Source organism: Poromitra crassiceps (assembly GCF_964638095.1).
Source record: "Poromitra crassiceps genome assembly, chromosome: 5".
NCBI classification, from domain to species: Eukaryota; Metazoa; Chordata; class Actinopteri; order Beryciformes; family Melamphaidae; genus Poromitra; species Poromitra crassiceps.
Window position 1 is genome coordinate 36,453,946 of NC_139642.1, and position 19,912 is coordinate 36,473,857.

The window sequence follows — 19,912 nt, forward strand, 5'->3', positions numbered from 1 at the left end:
GTAGGTTTCATTTATGAGAGGAATCAAATGGTGTTGTTGATGCAACTGGGTCAACCTAACCCCAAGGATGTGGTCAACCTTTTAAAACCCTCATACTGACTGGGGTACCCGCAGACCCCAGAGCTATACTTTGCCGTACCTCACAGGTGCTTTATTCTATCTTTCAAATTTGTCATGACTTTGTCAATCAATTTGTTCCCAATGACTTCATAACATTGTTTTCTCTCTTTTTGTTTATGCCAATGTCACCCACCAATTCTGCCTATGCCGTAGAATCATTTATTGAGTTCATGTTTGCCATGGGTCCTAATTTAAAGGAGTACACACTATCGGGGGCGAGGGGTGCACTCATTTTGAAGGAGACAGAGAGATTTCCTCATGTACTCTGTCGATGACCCTAAACTGCTCTTCCTAAGGTAAGATTATGTTCAAAAATACAAAACCATAATTTCATTAACTGTAACTTATAATAATGTTTTGAGAAGAAAACAAAAGTGAATAACGAGTTAACATTTTGCTATGATATTACAGTAGCTTATTCTTGGGGTTCCCCCCAGTCGGTAGTCCCTGTATGTAAGGAAGCGACAGTCAAGGCTGGATCAATGGAGCCTTGCAGCATGTGTGGAGGGGCTATACAGATGGTGAGAGTGCGATAGCGCCAGAGGTGCTGAAGCTCATTAAGAACCAGGACCACACTCCGGTGCAGAGCAGGGAGAAGGCAGCACTGAAGGGAGGGAGGGAAGGTGGGAGGGATGCAGACATCCAGACTCACTGCCAACTCCTACAGTCAATGCTCCAGATGGAGATTTTTCACCTGTGTGTCACTGCGATCTGAGGATGCACGGCTGTCGAAAAGCTGAAACATTATTTGTCCATTTTTCTTCTTTAGATGTTTAGACAGCGATGGAAAGATCTGTGTTGCATTAGTGGGGCGAGAAAAAAGGAGAAATGGTAGTGTGTGGATGACAGAGGCTGAGAGGTTGGTCAGAGGCTGAGCAGGTGTCTGGACCGCCTGGAGTGTGGCGCCATCTGCCTGCCAGCCAGGCCACACAGGCAGAGATGTTTTACTCTCCACTGCATTGAAAAAAAACAGACATTTCTGTTGCTGGTGGGAGGTGCAGGGATGTAGTGACTAAGATTTGTCCAATATGGGCTTTTGAAGCAGATGATTTGTACTTATATATTCAATATTCCTTAAATTTGAAATAATTTATAATGATACTAGTAGTAGTAGTAATAATAATAATAATAATACTACTAGGCTGCTGCTGCTATTACTGCTATTACTACTACTATTATTAATAATAATAATAATAATAATACAATCATTATTGTTACTTTATTATTATTGTTAGTATTATTAATCAGAGTAATCATTGTAATTATTGTTCAATACATATAAGAATCGACATAAGAACTATTAGAATAAGACTAGAATTACAGAACATTAACAGCCTACTCATTATTGCATGTTTAGTAATGTAATAATGTACACTACAATTATGTTAATGTACATTTATATTATATAGCAGTTCACTGTTCACTGTTGCTCTTGACCGTGCTCAAAACACTTTACAAACACAGGATAAAACAACTTTAATAAAGAGAGAAAAATATTAAAATAGTTGAGAGAAAGAAATATTATAGGTCAAAAGCAACAATGATGTTTTGAGGGCTTTTTATGGAAAGATGACATTATGAAAGACAATGGGTTTTGGCCTGACAGATCTGACTGCAGCAAGGCCCTGTCAGAGGGCCCCCATGTCACAGCTTTAGCAAAGAGATACCTGTGTTGCTTGTCAAAGTGGATATAAATTTGATGATCATATTCAGACAGACAGATGGTTGCTGTCTGTCTGTCTGACTGACCATCTGTCTGTCATTCACCTTCTGGTGAAATGGGGCACGGTGGTGAAGTGGTAGCGCTGTCGCCTCACAGCAAGAGGTCCTGGGTTTCTTTTCCCGCCTGGGACGCTGTGGGCGCTGAGGGTGTGTCCCCATTCCCATGTCCTCAGTGGCTACGGCCCAGGTGGGGTCGTCAAAAAGGGCCTTTCTGTGTGGAGTTTGCATGTTCTCCCCGTGCTCCCCTGGGGTTTCCTCCAGATAGGAACCCCCCGCTAAAAAATCGTGCAAAAAAGGGGGAGGGGGGGAGGAATAAATGTCTGATGATCATAGCGCAGCCCCCCTCCCTGCTTTGCGAGTGGAGACTGTAGGTTGTATAGGCTATTAAGTATGCAGATTAGCAGATGATGATGTCATCTGGCGACTTCTAGCGACTTTTTGAGCAGCAAATAGCTACTTTCCTTGGAAACAAATTGGCAATGGCAGGTGGTGAGGGCCAATAGAAAACTTGGGGAAACTAAGTTTGGATTTATTTTGCTCTGTCACTGAAGCAATTTAAAATGTAACAATGTACATTACTTCAACCATTTACTCAAGTAAAACATTGTGATTTAAAAAAAAAACTCAAAAAGTAGGCTATAAGTACACAAAAAAGCTACTCAATTACAGTAATTTGAGTACTTGTAATTAGTTACTTCCCAACTCTGGTTATTTAATAAAAGGCCCATATCAGCCTAGCCTGGTATCCAGCCCCTACTAATGTTTTCAGCACTCTTGGAAGTTATATGGTCTGATGAATCATCATATAAACTCCAATAGTGTTGAAATCTGTAATTCATAGGCGCTGGAAGGCTAACCCCTGAACTAGTAGTTTCACAACTCTTACTGAGACATGTTGCAAGGGCAATGCATTGCAGAAGATATAACAGACAGTAGACCAGACTACCCCTATTGCTCTTCAAGCATGACATAATGTGCTCACTGAAAAGTCTCACTGCAACCCCACGGGATTGACTGACAGATTCTCTGCTTCATTATGCAAGTTTTTGCCTTCCTGAATAATCTGATTTCCTCAATGACATTCAAAAAATAGGCTGAGAACATTTTTATTGCTGCTCCAGATCATCAGAAAACAAATTAGCTTAAAATGGGGCACTTGTTGTTGCATAATTGCTAAGCAGCGGTCTGAGTTACAACATGACTTTCATTTCATTCCTGCTTGGTGAAATCACCATTGTAACAAGGCACGAGGGGAAAAGGCTTTGCGCTATTGAACCACTTGAAGGGGCCAACTGGAGGACAAAGACACACTTTCATTTGATTTCATCCACTTTCAAAGTTTATTTTTTTCCCATGTATCTTCCAAGACGCAAACACTTCTCTCCAAAACATATTTAACTCATATCCTTAAAAAAAAAACAATGAATCTTACTTGACAAACTATTCTTCCGTCTTGGGATTTCTGAACCTGCTGCCAAACAAATGTACACAAACACAGCATCACAATGTGAGCATAATCCAAAGATTGACGCAACTTTACAGCCACTGGCAGAAAATATAGAAATGTGCCTATATGTACACGCTTATTACCCACGCACTCAGACATGCCTGTGGCTGTGTCGACCTTGTGTTTCATTGTTTTTTGTGTGAATGCGTGTTTACTACACATCGTTTTCTGAGCTCAAAATGATGGGAACACTGCCCATGTTGTAATTCACTTCATTATTAAATTGATTCAGGATGTGGCTTTTCTTCAGAATTCAAAAATCTTGCCAAAGTGAGGCTCGTATATGTAATCTATCAAGAAACTACAGAGTATCGCTCATGTTTGTAGTGAATTGACTCCCACCCTGGCGTGGGTGAGAGTGAGGCGGGCGTCGACGCCACAGGACCCTCATCCAGTATGCTCCGCCCCCTAGTCGTCAAGCACTTTCTAGTCTCGCTGGCCAGCCTCCTCTCCCTTCCGGGAGAGTCGTCTGGCTGCACGGAAACAGGCAACTGGGATAAGCCCTCCCCTGCTCTACAGCTGCTCTCCATTGGAGTGACTGTTTCAGTCGGTGCCGGATGTCTACTCCCCGCTTATTACAAGCTCTGTCATTGGCTCCGACCATGTCAATCAGAGCGGCTTCTGCTCCCTCCGCCCTCAGCCCTGTATGTCGCTGTAAATAGTGCCCTCAGTGAAAACAACAACGCTAACTAGCTAGCAAGCTAGCTGCAGAAATCTACACGCTAGCTCGTTGCTACACGCTGAAAATGGCAAGTTGGAAACTATTTTCCAAGGGCACTGCCGCCAAGCGCCGCCCATCGCAATCCCACAATGGAGACCTGCGCCGCCAGACTCATCTCACGGTAGGGAGGGGAGGCTGGCCAGCGAGACTAAGCGCTTTCTGGAGGAGCAGCAGGTGCAATCAACACAACAGACTAGTCATCGTCAGTTTTGCTTTTCTTCTTCTTTTTCTTCTTCTTGCCTGAGCTTTCCACATCTCCGTATGAAGTGTCCACGGGTTCACATTTCACCACCACCTCCTCCTCCTTCATTTTGCTGTCGGTCTGGACCGCTTCCTCAGCTTCTCCTCGCTCTCTGTCCTTCTTCTTCTTCTTCTTCTTCCTCCTCTCCTCAGACATGTGGCCGTCCTGGAAGGGCAGCTCCCACAGCATCCCCTCCTGGCCGGGAAGCTCAGCGACAGGCTCCTCTTTCACTCTCAGCTCCTCCTCCCGCTGCTTCTTTTTCTTTTTCTTCCTTTTCCTCCCATCCTCCTCCTCCTAGGGGTGGGGATCACAGAGAGTAAGTCATGAGAAGATACTATCACGATACCTTGGCCACAATAACCGATACAGCGATTCTGCAATACCCAACACATTGCAAGACAATTAATCTGGGAGACATTACGATATCTGTGTTACCGAGGAAGAAAAAAGACCACTAAAAAGGCAAAAACAGGAATAGAGTACCGCAGGAATGAGTCCGGAAAAAATGGCTGCTAAGACTTCTGGCTCGAGTCGTAGGTGTAAACAATGGGAATTAGTAATGGGAATTTTTTTTTATGGGAATTTCGGTCAATGCATGAAATAAGGTCTGTGGTTAACAAAAGGTTATGAAACAGTGAAGTTTGTGTTAACCACATACCTTATTTCATGCATTTAACCGAAATTCCCATACAAAAATCCCATTGCCTTTCCCCCCTACGAACCAGCAGTGCAGGGAGTTCTGGATACAAAAATACATCATCCCTGTGGTACTCTATTATGCATTTATTCACTGCATTGTCATGTAAGTTTCACTGAATTTGACAACTCAGATGAAACAATGTACAAGAAAGAGCATAGTCTTAGCTTAGTCCCTCTTTAACACACACACGCACGCACGCACGCACGCACTCCAATGTAAAATAGCCATAAACTGGCAAAAGGCCAAACTGCCAGAAAGCAGAACAGTTCTGGAGTTAAGGCTAAAACTATTCCTCAGTCAAATATTTTCATTCTGTGCAAATTGTTTATGGAGAACTAAAAAACAAAAACAGTGCTTTTACACAAAATACAAATAGAAATCGATATTTTGCACTAGTGTATTGATAGCCTATCGCAAGAGGAAGTATCAATATTTTGTTCCACCCCTACCTCCTCCTGCTGCTGCTCCTCCTGGTAGCGCTTGACGACTAGCGGGCGTAGCGTCCTGGACGAGGGCCCTGTGGCGTCGACGCCCGCCTCGCTCTCGCCCACACAGGTCAGCGTGGGCGTCTTGCTGCCGAACGGGTGGAAGCGCTGTCTGAGGCCTGGGGGCACGGTGGGCGCCGGGGCGGTTGCGATGACCTGCGGCGCCCGCTCCTCGCCGCTGTTGCCGTAGCTCTCGCACACGTTGAGCAGGCCCTGGAAGGCGGGGGCGCAGACCACGCCCTCTGACGAGCGGCTGCGGCCGCTGAGCAGGCAGAGCTCGGGGGTGCGCTGGCTGGAGGCCAGGATGCTGTAGGTCTGCCTCTTAGCTCCGCCCACAGCAGAGGGCACCTGCAGGGTCTGCAGCCCAGACAGAGGGACCTTCACGCTGCTGAAGCTGGAGAGAGAGAGGGGGGGGGGGAGAGAGAGGGGAGAGGGGGGAGAGAGAGAGAGGGGAGAGAGAGAGGGGAGAGAGAGAGGGGAGAGAGAGAGAGGGGAGAGAGAGAGGGGAGAGAGAGAGAGGGGGGAGAGAGAGGGGGGGGGGGGGGAGGGAGAGAGAGGGGAGAGGGGGGAGAGAGGGGAGAGAGAGAGAGCGAGACAGAGGGGGGTGATTTAAGGATCGTTCACCTCAAGTATGTTTGGAATGGTTTATTTGAACTCTAGGGGTGTTTATCCCATAGCCTGTATATATACAGTGGTTCCCAAACTGGGGTACGCATACCCCTAGGAGTATGTAGATGTACTACAGGGGGTACTTGAGATAAAGGGGAAAATTGAAAAAATTTAAGAATAAATCTGAACGAAAATAAATGAAACATTAAAATAAATCTGCTCAAGAGGCACTAATTGCAACTCTTTCCCTCCATTTCTTATTTTCAATGTTATATTCTTCAAAAGGTGGGTTATCATTCATTCATTGCATCATTATATGCTATAGTTTAGTTTTCTCTTGCAGTTTTCTAAGCAAAATGTTGTCGTTGGGTGAAGGAGGTACTTGGATTCAGAAATGAGGGAATGGGGGGACTGAAGCCAAAAGCTTGAGAACCACTGCTGTATAAAGATATGGTGTAAGCCCCAGGAGGTCACCTCACCTTTTGAAGCAGTTTGGCATTTTGATCGTCGCCATCTAGCTTTTTTCTTTTAGCCAGGCCGAAGCAGCTAGCACACGACCAGAGGCCGGTTTGACACAGATATTTTAGACTGCTCTGTAGTGTTCATTTTGCCAATAAATTAGTCTAATGCAAGTTAGACCGTTTCACAACAATAAAGACTGACTAATTTTAAGCCCCAAAAATTAGATACTTTACCCCCAGGCTAACTGAGGCCTTGGACCCATGTTAGCATGGTGCAGACCACAGAGTCAAGAGGGAGAGACAAATGACAGCTAAGAGGAGAACACAGCTAACACTAGGCCAATGTCTCTACTGAATGTTTTGGTAACAGTCAGGGGGGATTATGTATGAGGAAGCTAACATCTTTGATGCCTTTGATGCTCCTGTCAACGGTCCGATTAACACTGTTTACTGTTGCTGCATTTTTTTCTTCCATATCTTTTTTTTTTACATTCTTAACTGAATTTTCCAAGTAAAATGTCCTTATAACTATTGAATTCTTCCAAAAGACAAACAATTTCTGCTAGTAAACAGAGGATGCAGTTACTTGGTCGGCCATGTTTTCTACTTTGGAAAGTTTTAATTGACCCAGAATTCATTCTACCATAGCCCTGCTTAAGATAGTCAAGAACTAAACTGCTTTGTGCACCGGAGGAATTTACATGTCTATCTGAAGTCTATTTGTTATATCTAAGCCATAGTCAAAGGGCCTGTTCGGATAACTCTACTCAGCGTACTTTTTATAGTGCGCACCCCCCCGCGCGCCCCGCAAATGACGATGCCATGGTCCATCACAATGTTTCACTGTTGAACCATCGTGATGGCTATTTGGTTGACATCGCACAACCCTATCAATCACAGTTGCTCAAGTGAAATCACCGATGACATCACAACTGCTCAAGTGACATTTCTCTCTAAAGTCACTAATTTATGAATTAATTGAATTGAATGATAAAGGTGTTTATTGGAATACAGTGGCATACATTTGTACATCAATATCCACTTTATGGCAGTACAAGGTATTTAACCAGGAATTTAACAATGTATTTCAAATGAATTTGCAACTTTACAATGATTAGGACATGGACTGCTATGGATTTGATTTCGCACATCAAAAAAGAAAAAGAAATACAGGAATCAGTGGGTAGTGCTGGGAGATAAGGGAAGCCCGCAGGGCTTATAGAGTCCTCTGCCATCATGATCAGATAACATAGACCGACTATCTATAGTTCATCTGAATCTGAAAAGTCTAAGGGGCTCTCATCATCGCTATTACTCTCATATGAACATTGAAGTGTGAACTGCTGGGGCAAAGGGGGAAGGGTGTGACACACTGGTCGGCAGTTCTTATTCACGAGTTCCCAGCCATGGCCAATGGGAGAGGGATGCTTCATCTCTTTCCTGATTGTCTCCTCCAGCTGAGCCAGAGCTCTCCTCTTCACAGTCCCACATGATGATGAGTGTTGGACACTGACCTTTGTCCAGTCCTTGGTGTGTGGAGGAGTGTACAGGGATGGGAACCTTTGGAGGAGGTGGAGGCGGTCTTCAGTGTGTGAGAGCTGCTCCACCTCAGCAGTTCTCTTCATCAGCTCAGAGACTTCCTGTTCCAGCTCTTTGATTAAGCCTTCAGCCTGTTTCTCTGTTGTTTTCTGCTTCTCTTCAATCATCTCAATGAGCTCAGCCTGGCCTCTCTCCACACACTGCATCATAGCAGTGAAGACCTGCACACTGTCTGCTATCTCTCTGTCTGTATCTTCCTTGCTGAGCTCCACTGAGTGTTTGATTTCTTGAATCTTCAGTTGTCTCTCCTGGATCATTTCCTGGATTTCTTTGAGAATTTCAGTCTCTGTCTTAGGCCTACTACTCACTAAATTTCTCAACTGAGCAGCCATCTCAGATATTAAAGTATTGACCCGCAGCTTAGGTATCCGGTCAAAAACCTCTTTACAGATAGGACACTGGCATGGGACATTAATATCCCAGTGTTGAGAGATACAGTTCTTGCAGAAGTTGTGTCCACATGATGTGGAGACTGGATCAGTGAACACATCCAGACAGATGGGACATCGTAACTGTTCAGATAGGAGACAGCTGGCAGCAGACATACTGTATCAGAGTGAGACCTAAAGTGAGTGTGAAATAACAACTAGGGAGCCAAGTGGTCCCTTTTATAACCTCGGCAGCGAATCATTTATGACACCAATGATGATGTCACAATGCCTATGACATCATCAGTGGCCATCACAGAGGTAGACCCGGCCGGCCGATTAATCGGGCAGATTATTGACATTTTGCAGCCATTTTGAGATATCGGCATCAGCCGATGCCAGGCCGATTAAAAAAATATCTGCATGTGTGCTTTTAGCTGGCACTGAAACTAAAAACAAAGAGATGCTACTGTGTGCACTATAACAACATTATTAATTTATTTTAATTTTTATTTATGCAAGTATTTAGAAATTTTCGTTCTCTCAGAAACAAAGAGATGCTGTTATCTGCTGGTAAATGTTGAGTGCACTAAAACAATTTATTTTTCATTCACAAATGGTTTTTTACAAAGTTTAGATTTTGATTAGGGTACCTGTGGACATTGTTAATAAAATGTTTTAATAAGTGCAATTTTGTGTATCATTTGTTATTATTAAATTGATGTCAATTATTTTATCAGATGTAAAAAAACAACATATCATCGGCATTATATATCGGCCATCGGCCGCCCTGCTCTCTAAATATCGGCATCGGCCATTGAAAACCCATATCGGTCAACCCCTACATGACATCATCAATGATTTATGACATCACTGATGATGTCACAGACAAACGCACATACCGGCAGTAATGCATGACATCACTGATGTCATAATGTTATGATGTGTCATGATGTCATAATATATTGATGTCAAAATGCTATGATGTCATCATAATATAATGTTATACTGTTATGTTGATTATGTCATGATGTCACTCAGAGAGTGATATCATCAGCGAGCGCTCAATTCTAGTTAATAATTAGGGCTGCATGATGTTTCCTGTCTCTACCCGCACATTATTTTGTTGTTTTCATTGTCTGTTTCAGTTTTTTTTAAAGAAAACCTAGGCTAGCATAACAAAATAAGTCTGGACTGATGCTCATATTCAGCTGTTTCATCATGTGTTCAGGGTTTTACAGAGGAAGTTGCGGAAGCGATCCTGAAAGCTGTAGTTCCTCGACTGGTCACTTGAGGCTGGACCCAGAAGTGACGTCGTTCCCGTTCACCCCCATGTTAAAATGCCCCACTTTGTAACAGTGATTAAGCATGTTTACAGAATGGACCGAAACACGGTTTTGGCCTATAATATATAGCTAACTTTACCTTTCATAACAACTGTACGGGGGGTGAATTTTTATATAACTCACCCGTTTAGAGTCAAATAGCCGATAGAAAAGACTATGTTTTGGGCGTGAATGACAGGTCGCCTGGCCAGTGATCAAGCAGCTTGCCGATCACGGACCAATAGCAGGTGGAGCTGCGGCTCTGGGAAACCCCTCGTCTTGTGCCGCCTCGCGTGAGCTGCGCAAAGACCCCAAGATGGCGACAGGCGGCTTCAACCATGGATGTGCTTCAAGTGCTTCAACATGGGAGTAAAAAAAAAAACGGTATGGTCCATCCATATATATACAGTTAATGGTTCTTACCTGGTATGAACACCAGAGAAGGGAGATGATGGCAAACAACACAGACATGTTCATCATGCTTGGCTAAAGTTACCGAGAGTGCCCCAGTGTTTCATTCCTGACAGGATGACAGGTTACCAAAACTCTCAAAATGTTACTAATGAGTCATGTGACACTTGTTTACAAGCCCTAGTTCACGTGTAAGTGTGCAGAGTGAACCTGAACAAACCCAGTACAACAATGCAACAAAGGAAACTTTCCCACTTTGGTTTTCCAAAGAAAACATTGTTAAGACTCGGAAGACCTAATTGAGCACCTGGGGCACCTTGGCAGGCACTGCTCAAGGATCACTGCTGGGGGGTCGGGGTTAAGTCTTTGTGACCAACATGTTGAGAAGCTCCTGAGACTATCTGACTGAATCAAACGATCACAGCTCCATCTGGTGGACTTCACAGAAGAACTGTCCCATTGCCACTAACGGCATGTTGAGTCAGTCTCGCCTGCTGTGCTGTGTTCCATGGATAAGATAATACTTTTTTCATCCCTTTCTCCATATCCTTACTTACTTATATTAAAAAATAAAGAGAGAGAGAGACAGAGAGAGAGACAGACAGAGATGGAGAGAGAGAGAGAGAGAGAGAGAGAGAGAGAGAGAGAGACAGAGAGAGAGAGAGAGAGAGTGCTTGCCTACCATGCTGGGTTGAAGCTGGCAGGAGCTTTAATCAGCCATAATTCACTGTTGCCTTGGTTCAGGCTGTCTGTCAGTGTGCTGCTGCAGGGCTTGTGGCAGAAAGACACAAAGTCAGCAGGACACGGGTACCTGCTATTCCTCTTATCTGTGGATTCAGAGAGGAGACACCGCCACAGAAAAACCACGGGGTTAGAGAAACAGCACAGCCCGAGGAAGACAGTCTGGAGTTAAAATGATTGGGGTGACTGTTGTGTGTTGGCTTTTGATGCACAAAACATGATTTGTGTATGAAAATCCAATAGTAAATATTGAAGAAATCCATTATGTCACATTGCTTTTAAAATGCTATAGTATGTTGTTATCTCTTCTTAGGACACTTTCAAGTGATACACAAACACAAATATCATAACATTGATTATTGTAAAGCAGAATGTCTTGCCTTTTGGATCTAGACTTGGTATCTGGATCCCCACATGACATCTACGTCTTAATGCATTGGGGTCTAAAAGTTTGGGGCCCAGGTTGAAGCAGTTCACTTTAGGAAATCAGTAAGTCTGACAACACTGAGAAATAAGCTAACGTTACATTAGCAAGCCAGCGGATTCAAGCCTGGCAACTTACCGGTTCCTGTTTGTTTGACCGGTGACGGGTCGGTGGAGTCGTCAGCTTCATCTTCGCTCGATGAAGATGATATGGCTCTGGGCATTTTTTTTTTTTAGATTTTGAATATGTGCAAACTAACGCTAGTAAAACTACAAGTTATCCCCCTCAACACGCATGGCTACAGTGAAGGAACATGTGTTGACAGAAAATGAACTTTGACCTTTAAATACCTCACTTCCGTCCCAGTTTCTTCTGTAGTTCCAAGAGTAGGCGCCGTGCGCAGGTTTGCGTTACCCGCGATGCGTGGGAAAACTCCAACGCCCACAATGCACCTCGCAAGGTTGCGTGACGTTCCAGCAGCGTCCATCGGGGAAGCGATATTTTTTTCGGATGATGGCGAAGGCTGGAGGCACCCTCTTTGCCTGTGATTGGCCTAGCGTCAAACGTTCATCCAATCACATTCGCTTGGCTATCCTGCGTCTCTTTCTACTAACCTCGCGTCACCAGGCTCTTCTCAGCGAGAAAGAGCCTGGCCTCCCTTTACAAGTGATTTTGTCACCCTGGCTGTTTCCGGCCTAGAGCCCGCCCTAGACAGGAAACAACAGCAGAAATAGCTCGTTAACTTGACAATCAGACACAACGAATAAGAAAATAAAATGGCAAACAACAAAACAAAAGATGGACGTACGAACAAAGTTTTTAAAGAAGTTCTTGTAGAAACATCCCGGATTCACAATATATTTTAAGCCAATACAGAAGCTTTACTTTTCAAACAAATGGCCAGTTGATGGAATAGTTATAACGTTATAACTAGTTATAACTAGTTGTCTGTCCGCTGTTATCGATAATGGAGGATCAAGTACAACAGTTGAAGCATCTCTGCTGCCTGTGCTGGGAAAGACATGGACATTGATCATAAGATTTCAAATGGCGAGTAGGCCTACTCCATTGTCTTTGTCTCTCCAGAAACCTTCCTCAGGCAGTGAGTCGAAATGTGCTAACGCTAGGCTACTATACAACTTGTGTTATTGTTCTTTTCAGGCTCTAGCTAAAGTAACCTCGCCGCGTCAAGCTAACGGCAACAAAGAAGTTGTGGGCGCACTTATTTCCGGTGTTGTTTCCTGTTTCCTTGGTTTACGCCCCCATGACACAAAGCGGAGTAAAAGGTTCCCAGACTACTTTCTACAGTCTGTGGTCAGACTCAGTGGGTCAGACCACGATTTCAGACGGCAGCCCGTCTTTTATTGTCACACGAACACACTACTATGCATGCGGCCACTACACACACTCATGCTGACGGTGGCCGGTGAAATATGTCCTCTGCATTTGACCCATCCAGGCTTGTCCTTTCCTCCAGGGGGCAGGCCGGGAGCAGTGGTCACTATTCTTTCCAGCGCCCGGGGACCTTCATTGGACCATCATTGGACCAACTTCAGATGTTGTCGTCACTGGTCGGATGACGATCTTCTGCATGTTTTTAGTAGGGGGTTATGTACGGAAGAACCCCCTCTGACCATTGGTCAGACAGACAGCAGTTTCGCTTGCTAGCATGCATGAAAGACGCCACTGTGTGTTTATGTTTTTGATATAGTCTGGTCTCTGGTTTATAATGCTGCCGCTACTCTTGGCAGTGCACGTATGTAGCCTACAGACAAATAAAAAAGAAAAGATAAAATATTAATGAGAATTGATCAAGGTTATATAAAAACAGTGTCAATGCCGATTTACTCATTCTAACACAAGAGTGACATGCATTTGAATTGAAATATTAATCAGAGCAACAATGTGATTAAATTTGGAATGACAAGAAAAAAATACACGTCTGTGCAATAGGCTAAGTAGGCCTAAATAACTCAGATATAGGGTTTGCAATTGTAACGTTCCATATAATGAAGTATCTCATGCTTGTTGATTTAATGATTGTTTTGCACCTGCTGCTCACGTTATGAACAAATGCTTAGATGACCATAGCCTCAGCAACAACTAGCTGCAGTCATGAATGGCTATGTTGAATGTTAACAACACCGGAAATAAGTGTGCCCAAAAACGTCTTTGTTGCCGTTAGCTTGACGCTAACGGCAACAATCATTGATTGAACAATCATCCTTCATCCATTCATTGAGAGCTAGTTTCCGTATAAATCATTACAATATGCTCCCGAAGGTGGGGATGCAATTCTCGGCGGGGGTGCAAAACTCGGCATGACACCGGCCTAGAGCCCGCCCTAGACTAGTCTCTTAAAACAGACTGTCTCATCTACATCCGGCGAATGCAGCTATACAGTCTGTACGTTATGCTGCCTTCCAGACACCTGGGACGTGGGTGTTTCCCAGTGGAAAAGTCCCACCCCCCACCTTCAAAGCATTCCAGAGCACAAAGGCAAAACGCAACCAAGAAACATGGCGGACCGCGACAAACTTTTTTTTGTTTAGCAAATAGCAAGACAGCTTAACAATGAGTAGAGCACCATCCTTACATATTTAAATGAAAATGAGGAGCAGCAATGACACATAATGTAACAGACTCTATTATACATTTTATTAAGGCACTTAATACTTTGGACTACATACTCCATGTTGCGGCCATTGTTGTGTGACGTCAGACAACTGGTTCCCAGCCGATTCACAATCTCACATCTTTTAAGCCAATACAGAAGCTTTGCATCAGACAATTAATCGAGGAAAGAGACGTCAAGCTAACGGCAACAAAGACGTTTTTTGGCGCACTTCCTTCCGGTGTTCATTCTGGTTCCGTGGTTTACGCCCCCATGACAAACAGCGGGGTGAAAGGTGCCCAGACTACCTAGCCTTCGCCATCATGGGAAAAAAAAATCGCGTCGGGGAAGCAGTTGTCAAGAACAGGCCGAAGTGGGTAAACAACAAAACTTATCGAAAGAGAAGCGACAACAGCCCGAAAGTTGCATCTTATTCGTCAGTTTTAGAATGCGCGACATTGTTTTAAAGTGGTTTGAAACTCGTTAGTGTAGAAACTCGACAGCAGAGAGAGGGCGTGCACCTGCCAAACCTAAATAGGTTAACGCTGCTAACGTGAGCTAACACATAGAGCTAGCTAGCTCTTTGAAACTGCCAAGGTTAGCTAGCTAGCCAGCCATGTCGTCCCCTGGCTCTTCCTCCAGGCGCCAGTGGTGCTACCTGTGCGACCTGCCCAAGATGCCGTGGACTGTGGTGTGGGATTTCAGCGAGGTGGTGTGTCGGGGCTGCGTGAACTACGAGGGAGCCAACCAGATCGAGTTCCTGATCGCAAGTGCCCGACAGCTGAAACGAACTCACGGGATGCAGGATGGTAACATTAACCCGGTTAGGTCGCCCGGTCCCGCAGCTAATAAACACGGCAGAGGAGATGGTAGAGGAGAGGGGGCGGCTGACGCAGGCAGGCCGCACACTGACCGCTTCGACCGGGGAGGGAGAGGGGAAAGCGCCGGGTCCACTGCTCGTGTGCCGCCCAACGGGCTGCACCGGGACGGCCAGCCGCCACAGGAAGTGCACCGTCAGAGCCCCAGCGCCAGCCGGAGACCCATGCTGGGTGCTGCCATCCCTCCCAGTCTAGTAACTCAAGGCATAGCAGGGATTCCCCACGGGCTGCTAGCGGGCATGCCAGCCGGTCTGACCGCCAGGACAGCCCCCATGAGCCCCCTCATCTTCCCTGCCCCCGTGCTCGCTGAGATGAGCCGGAGGCAGCTGGGGATAGGGATGGCCCCTTTCATCACTCCGGAGCTTGAACGGGAGCTAAGTTCATCCCAGACCCAGCCCAAGACACAGACACAGATCCACACAGCTGTGGCTGGCAGTAGCAAGAATTCAGGTCTTCCTTCATCTTCCTCCTCCATGGCCGGTGGTGTGAGCCAGACCAGCCCCAAGCCTGCTTCATCTCCGGCCAGGCAGCCACGTCCCCTGGCCGCCAGGTCTGGAGGCGAGCCCCTGGGATCCAATATCTCTGCAGAGGCGGCCACCACAGCTGCAGCATTACCCCACAGCGGAGCATCTGAGCTGGGATCGGCTTCAGCCGGCAGCACCCTTTCCTCTGGAACCACTCTCTCCTGTACCTTGTGTCACGAGAGGCTGGAAGACACACACTTTGTGCAGTGTCCATCTGTGCCGGGGCATAGGTTTGTCTGTTCAGTGTTTTTTAGAATTGCAACGATTAATCGATTAGTTGTCAACTATTAAATTAATCACAAACTATTTTGATAATTGGTTTGAGTTCAAATATATATATATCTGGGGGGGGGGGGGGGGCACTCAAAATTATCTGATTCCAGCTTCTTAAAGTCCCTCGAAACCAAAAATAAATGTGTTTTGAGCTTTCACACCCCAGGAAAATTTGTTATTAACCACCCAGTCAAATTTGAACTGAATTCAATGTCGCCAACTACTGTTTTAGTCTTCTTTAGGTGGTGTTGTAAAGTTAACTCATGATAATCTGTAACTCTTGCTTCATCAAAATAACCAGGCTGTTCTATCTCCATCGATCAAGGTTCTGCTTCCCATGCACCAGAGCGTACATCCAGAGCCGGAGGGGCGACGGGGAAGTGTACTGCCCCAGCGGAGAGCGCTGTCCCTTGGATAGCTCTCCCAACAGTCCCCCTTGGGCCTTCATGCAGGGAGAAGTCTCCACCATACTGGGGAATGGTGGAGCAGGAGCTGCATCTGGAGCTGGAGCCGGTGGAGGTGGAGACATCACTGTCAAGAAAGAGAGAGAAACGTGATGGTGATCACTCCATGCAAGCCAGGAGCCAACGCAACAGCAGGCAAGTGCACAGACATCTGCCCTTTGTTTTGGTAGAATCTGGCTGTGCTGTAATTCACTGCTGGAGAGGCAGCCTGAGGGTCGGGGTAGGAAATAGAGCTGAACTATTAATCTGAAAGACAGAAAAAATCTACTATAAATCGCAATATAAACTTGTGTAATTTTAATTACAAATCGCAGAGCCTGCAATTATTTGCTTAAGAGAGATGTGTGTCCAAAATTGATTTCTGTTTTTGGAGCTGCAGTGATCTCTGATCCATGAATCAAGCAAGCACTGGTGAAAACCTTTAATCAAACTCCTAAATCCTGCACAGTGACATCAATCACAGTTTGGCATTCTAATATTCTGTCAAAATGATTGCAATTTGACTTTTTTTCTTTTCTTTTTGTCTATCTTTCAACCCTAGTAAGAAACAAATATATATTGTTTTGTCCACGAACAACTTCACCAACCACTATTTTTACATGCTATCTACATTTTCCAGAGAGTAAGGCCTCCAAATGTTTGTTTCCTCCCAAACTGAGTGGTAGAGTCGTCAAAAATAGCAGTCAAAGCAAAATCTCCTAAGATTTAGCTGGTATCTGATGTTTCATTTACCACCCTGCTCAGCACTTGTGATACCAGGCCTACATGATACTTGTGGCACCATGGATTTAGAGTTATTATTGGTAGTATCACAGACATTGTAACTGTACTAATTTGATTATGTTCCACAAGGGAGACTGCCTGGCATGGCTTTTCATTTACATTATTTCATGTATAAACTTTTGAAGCCTAGGGCGGTTACGTAAGGGATAATCACCTCCTGGGTGTGCGTTAAACAATTTTAATGCACAACGTGGAGGCAAAGAACCACCCGACGCCGCAGGCAGTTACCTCTGCAAAGTGCATTAAAATAGTTTAATGCACACTTAGGAGTTGATTATCCCACTTATACATGGTAATTTGCCAACAATATAACATAATGGCATTCACAATTTTTTGTGCAAGTTTAGCAATCAAAATCTAAAGTTTTTAACGAGACTTGGGAAACCGACTAATACCTGGAACAATCATTACCATCCCCTCAGCTTCTCATGTAATGGAAACATTAGCTGTTCCAGTAAATAGGATGAACCTTGGATACGAGCCGGTGTGGCGCAGGGAATCTAGTCCGCTCAGCTCATAGAAGCTGAGGTAGTGAGTTGAATAACATTAGCTGCATTGCTGTTTGATTAAACACCTGTGCAGGTTGGTTGGTTGGTTGATTGATTTTTTGGAGATAGCAGAACAAAATCCAAGGGATGACATGTAAAAGTGTAAACACTTATTTACAACATGGTCCCTGGTCTTATAAAAACAGGACATACAATAACACATATCAAATAAACAAAATAGTACAATCAACAATAAAATGAACAAAAGATATAAACCACACAAGTTCAATAACCATTTCAACAAAAGGGTCACACATTACTTTACTCAGCAGGAATTTTTTCAGAAGGTCTTTAAAACCATTCAGAGAATTTGCAGACTTAATTTCATTATGGATCTTTTTCCACTCCTCTCCCCCGGTATAGAGGAATGTACTTCTCCCAACTTTGCTGGTTGGGTAGCGGATGAATTTAGAACATGTGATTAAACTTGAGCCGGACTACCTGTGTGTTAAACGGTTTTAACGCACACCTGCCGGCCAATCAGAAACGAGTATTCTCCCAGACCATGGTATAATCCATTTAATGTGTGCGTTTGTTTTTCCGTCACTCCAGAGTCCCATCCCATACCAGAAAGTGTGTCTGCACCGGACTGCTTACAGATCCAGAAGAGAAGCAACACAGAATACAGCGAGACACCATTCAGAAAACCACCATCACACAGGTCCCAATCCACCTACTCACACCACACAATCTTATCAGCATGATCAGGCTTCTGGGGACATCTGATTCATTCAGTCATTCAAATTTATTTTTATTTATTTTTATTTTTATTGTTTAATCTCTGTAACCCTGCGCTCTTCATTCATAACTGATTCCATGACCGCCATTCAAGCGGGGGCATTTGTCCCCCGCCCCCTCCGCCAAAAAAAAAGAAAGAAAGGAAAATCAAGCAAACAGACCTGGGATGTGGGTAAAATGCCAGTTGTGACATTTGTCCATGTGTTTGTTTTTCGTCGTGTGTCTCAACTTGACATAAAGCTGACTTTGACTGGCCAGCAGAAAGGAGAATGTTTGCCGTGTAGAAAGCACCAGTTAATCTGTCAAAGCATTGAACAGCCACAGAGACTCTGTTTGACTGTATTTAAACTGCTTTCATACCAGATCTAGCCTAGCCTAACACTTTACCCCGAATGTACAGTATATGAAAAGATATCTATTGATAGGCCTAGGACTATATTTTATACTAGAATGTTCAATGTTATATACTGTATAGTACCGCAATAGTATGTATGTGCAATCAGTTATGGTATATGCAAAAGTTTGGAATATATAATTAAAAACAAATTGTTATGATTACTTAGACTTATAGGTTGTTGTTTTTTTTTAAGTGAAAATCCACCCTGAAACAGAACTCTTCTTATGTGTATAATGCTGGCCAGTTTTGTGAAGATTAATAAGTCTCTCCCAAAGCTGGAGTTAAGACCGCAAATACGCTCTTCTCATAAAGCAACGCTTTCTCTATTGACAATGAATAGGAAACTATAGGATCTTGAGGACACTGCCACAATATTCAGAGGTACATTTTGTTGTTTGAAACAGTGACATGAATTTTATTTTGGTTTTAACAAACAAATGCACAAGTCCATTAAGTCTGCCTCTCATTCCGGTTCAGTCGGGTAGCTTGATGTCAACCATCCAGACTGCAGTCCTGGTAGTCTGTATCGTGGCTTTGGGAGAGCTGTTTAAAATTATGCTTTTCGCCAAGTGTACAGGGATTTCATGCTCTTAAATATTAAGCAATGAAAAGATGATAACTTGATTAATGATTTTTTTTATATCTTCCCTTTAAGTGCAGTATGTGCCCCTCAATACACAAGCACAGACAAACCAAAGTACAGATTTCTGTGGATGTAAATGTTTTATGGAATGTTTTATGGAAAATATATTGCTTATACAGTATATACAGGTCTTATCAGTCAATCTTCTTCATCCAGCCATTACAGTTTACCGGCCATCGTGGTCTACTGTACTTTAATAAGTGCAGGATTTTTACATTAAAAAATGTATTCAGCAAAGCCCACAGATCAAGTAACCTGACGCTGGTTACAGATCAAGTGTGATGTAGAGAAATGTCTTTGCAGAAGTGCACTGATAGATCATGCAATCCCTCGTAAGTGCCTTTAAAAATGTTTACTGCCTGTACGTTTGTCTGGGATCCTCAGGGGAAGTAGGAGTGCAATGGCTGTTTTATTGCTTATAGTGAATGATTAACCTAAATCTGTGTTTCTGTTCAGTCGCCATCTGACGGTTACTTTGCTTTGATGCTGAACCTTTGAGGTGCAGGCCGGCTGTGTTTGGTCTTTCATTGTCCCTGCCTGCATCACAACCCACCCCCCACCCGGCCATTTTTTGTATGGTTCAGTTTTCAGCTTTGTGTAAAAATGAATAAATAAA

The 19,912-nt window shown here is 44.1% G+C and overlaps 2 protein-coding genes across 2 annotated transcripts; one reads left to right on the forward strand and one right to left on the reverse strand.

The window, feature by feature from the left end:
* Nucleotides 1-4,263: 4,263 nt before the first annotated feature.
* On the reverse strand, nt 4,264-11,677 carry LOC310776446 (uncharacterized protein; the record flags this gene model as incomplete). Its single annotated transcript, XM_083636636.1, has 4 exons — nt 11,573-11,677; nt 10,952-11,096; nt 5,461-5,890; nt 4,264-4,605 (listed from the first exon to the last, which is right to left on the reverse strand). The coding sequence occupies exons 1-4, from the start codon at nt 11,655-11,657 to the stop codon at nt 4,264-4,266; spliced, it is 1,002 nt and encodes a 333-aa protein (XP_083492762.1). The 5' UTR covers nt 11,658-11,677.
* A 2,733-nt stretch (nt 11,678-14,410) lies between these two features.
* On the forward strand, nt 14,411-19,912 carry irf2bp1 (interferon regulatory factor 2 binding protein 1). Its single transcript, XM_083637099.1, has 3 exons — nt 14,411-15,680; nt 16,049-16,322; nt 18,071-19,912. Exons 1-2 carry the CDS (start codon nt 14,665-14,667, stop codon nt 16,278-16,280), a joined length of 1,248 nt encoding a protein of 415 aa, XP_083493225.1. The 5' UTR covers nt 14,411-14,664; the 3' UTR covers nt 16,281-16,322; nt 18,071-19,912.

Excerpts from the sequence above, each read along its gene's own strand:
- irf2bp1 (XM_083637099.1), top strand. The coding sequence starts at position 14,665 with ATGTCGTCCCCTGGCTCTTCCTCCAGGCGCCAGTGGTGCTACCTGTGC. Across the intron at positions 15,681-16,048 it reads CCATCTGTGCCGGGGCATAG|GTTCTGCTTCCCATGCACCA; the intron begins GTTTGTCTGTTC and ends CCATCGATCAAG.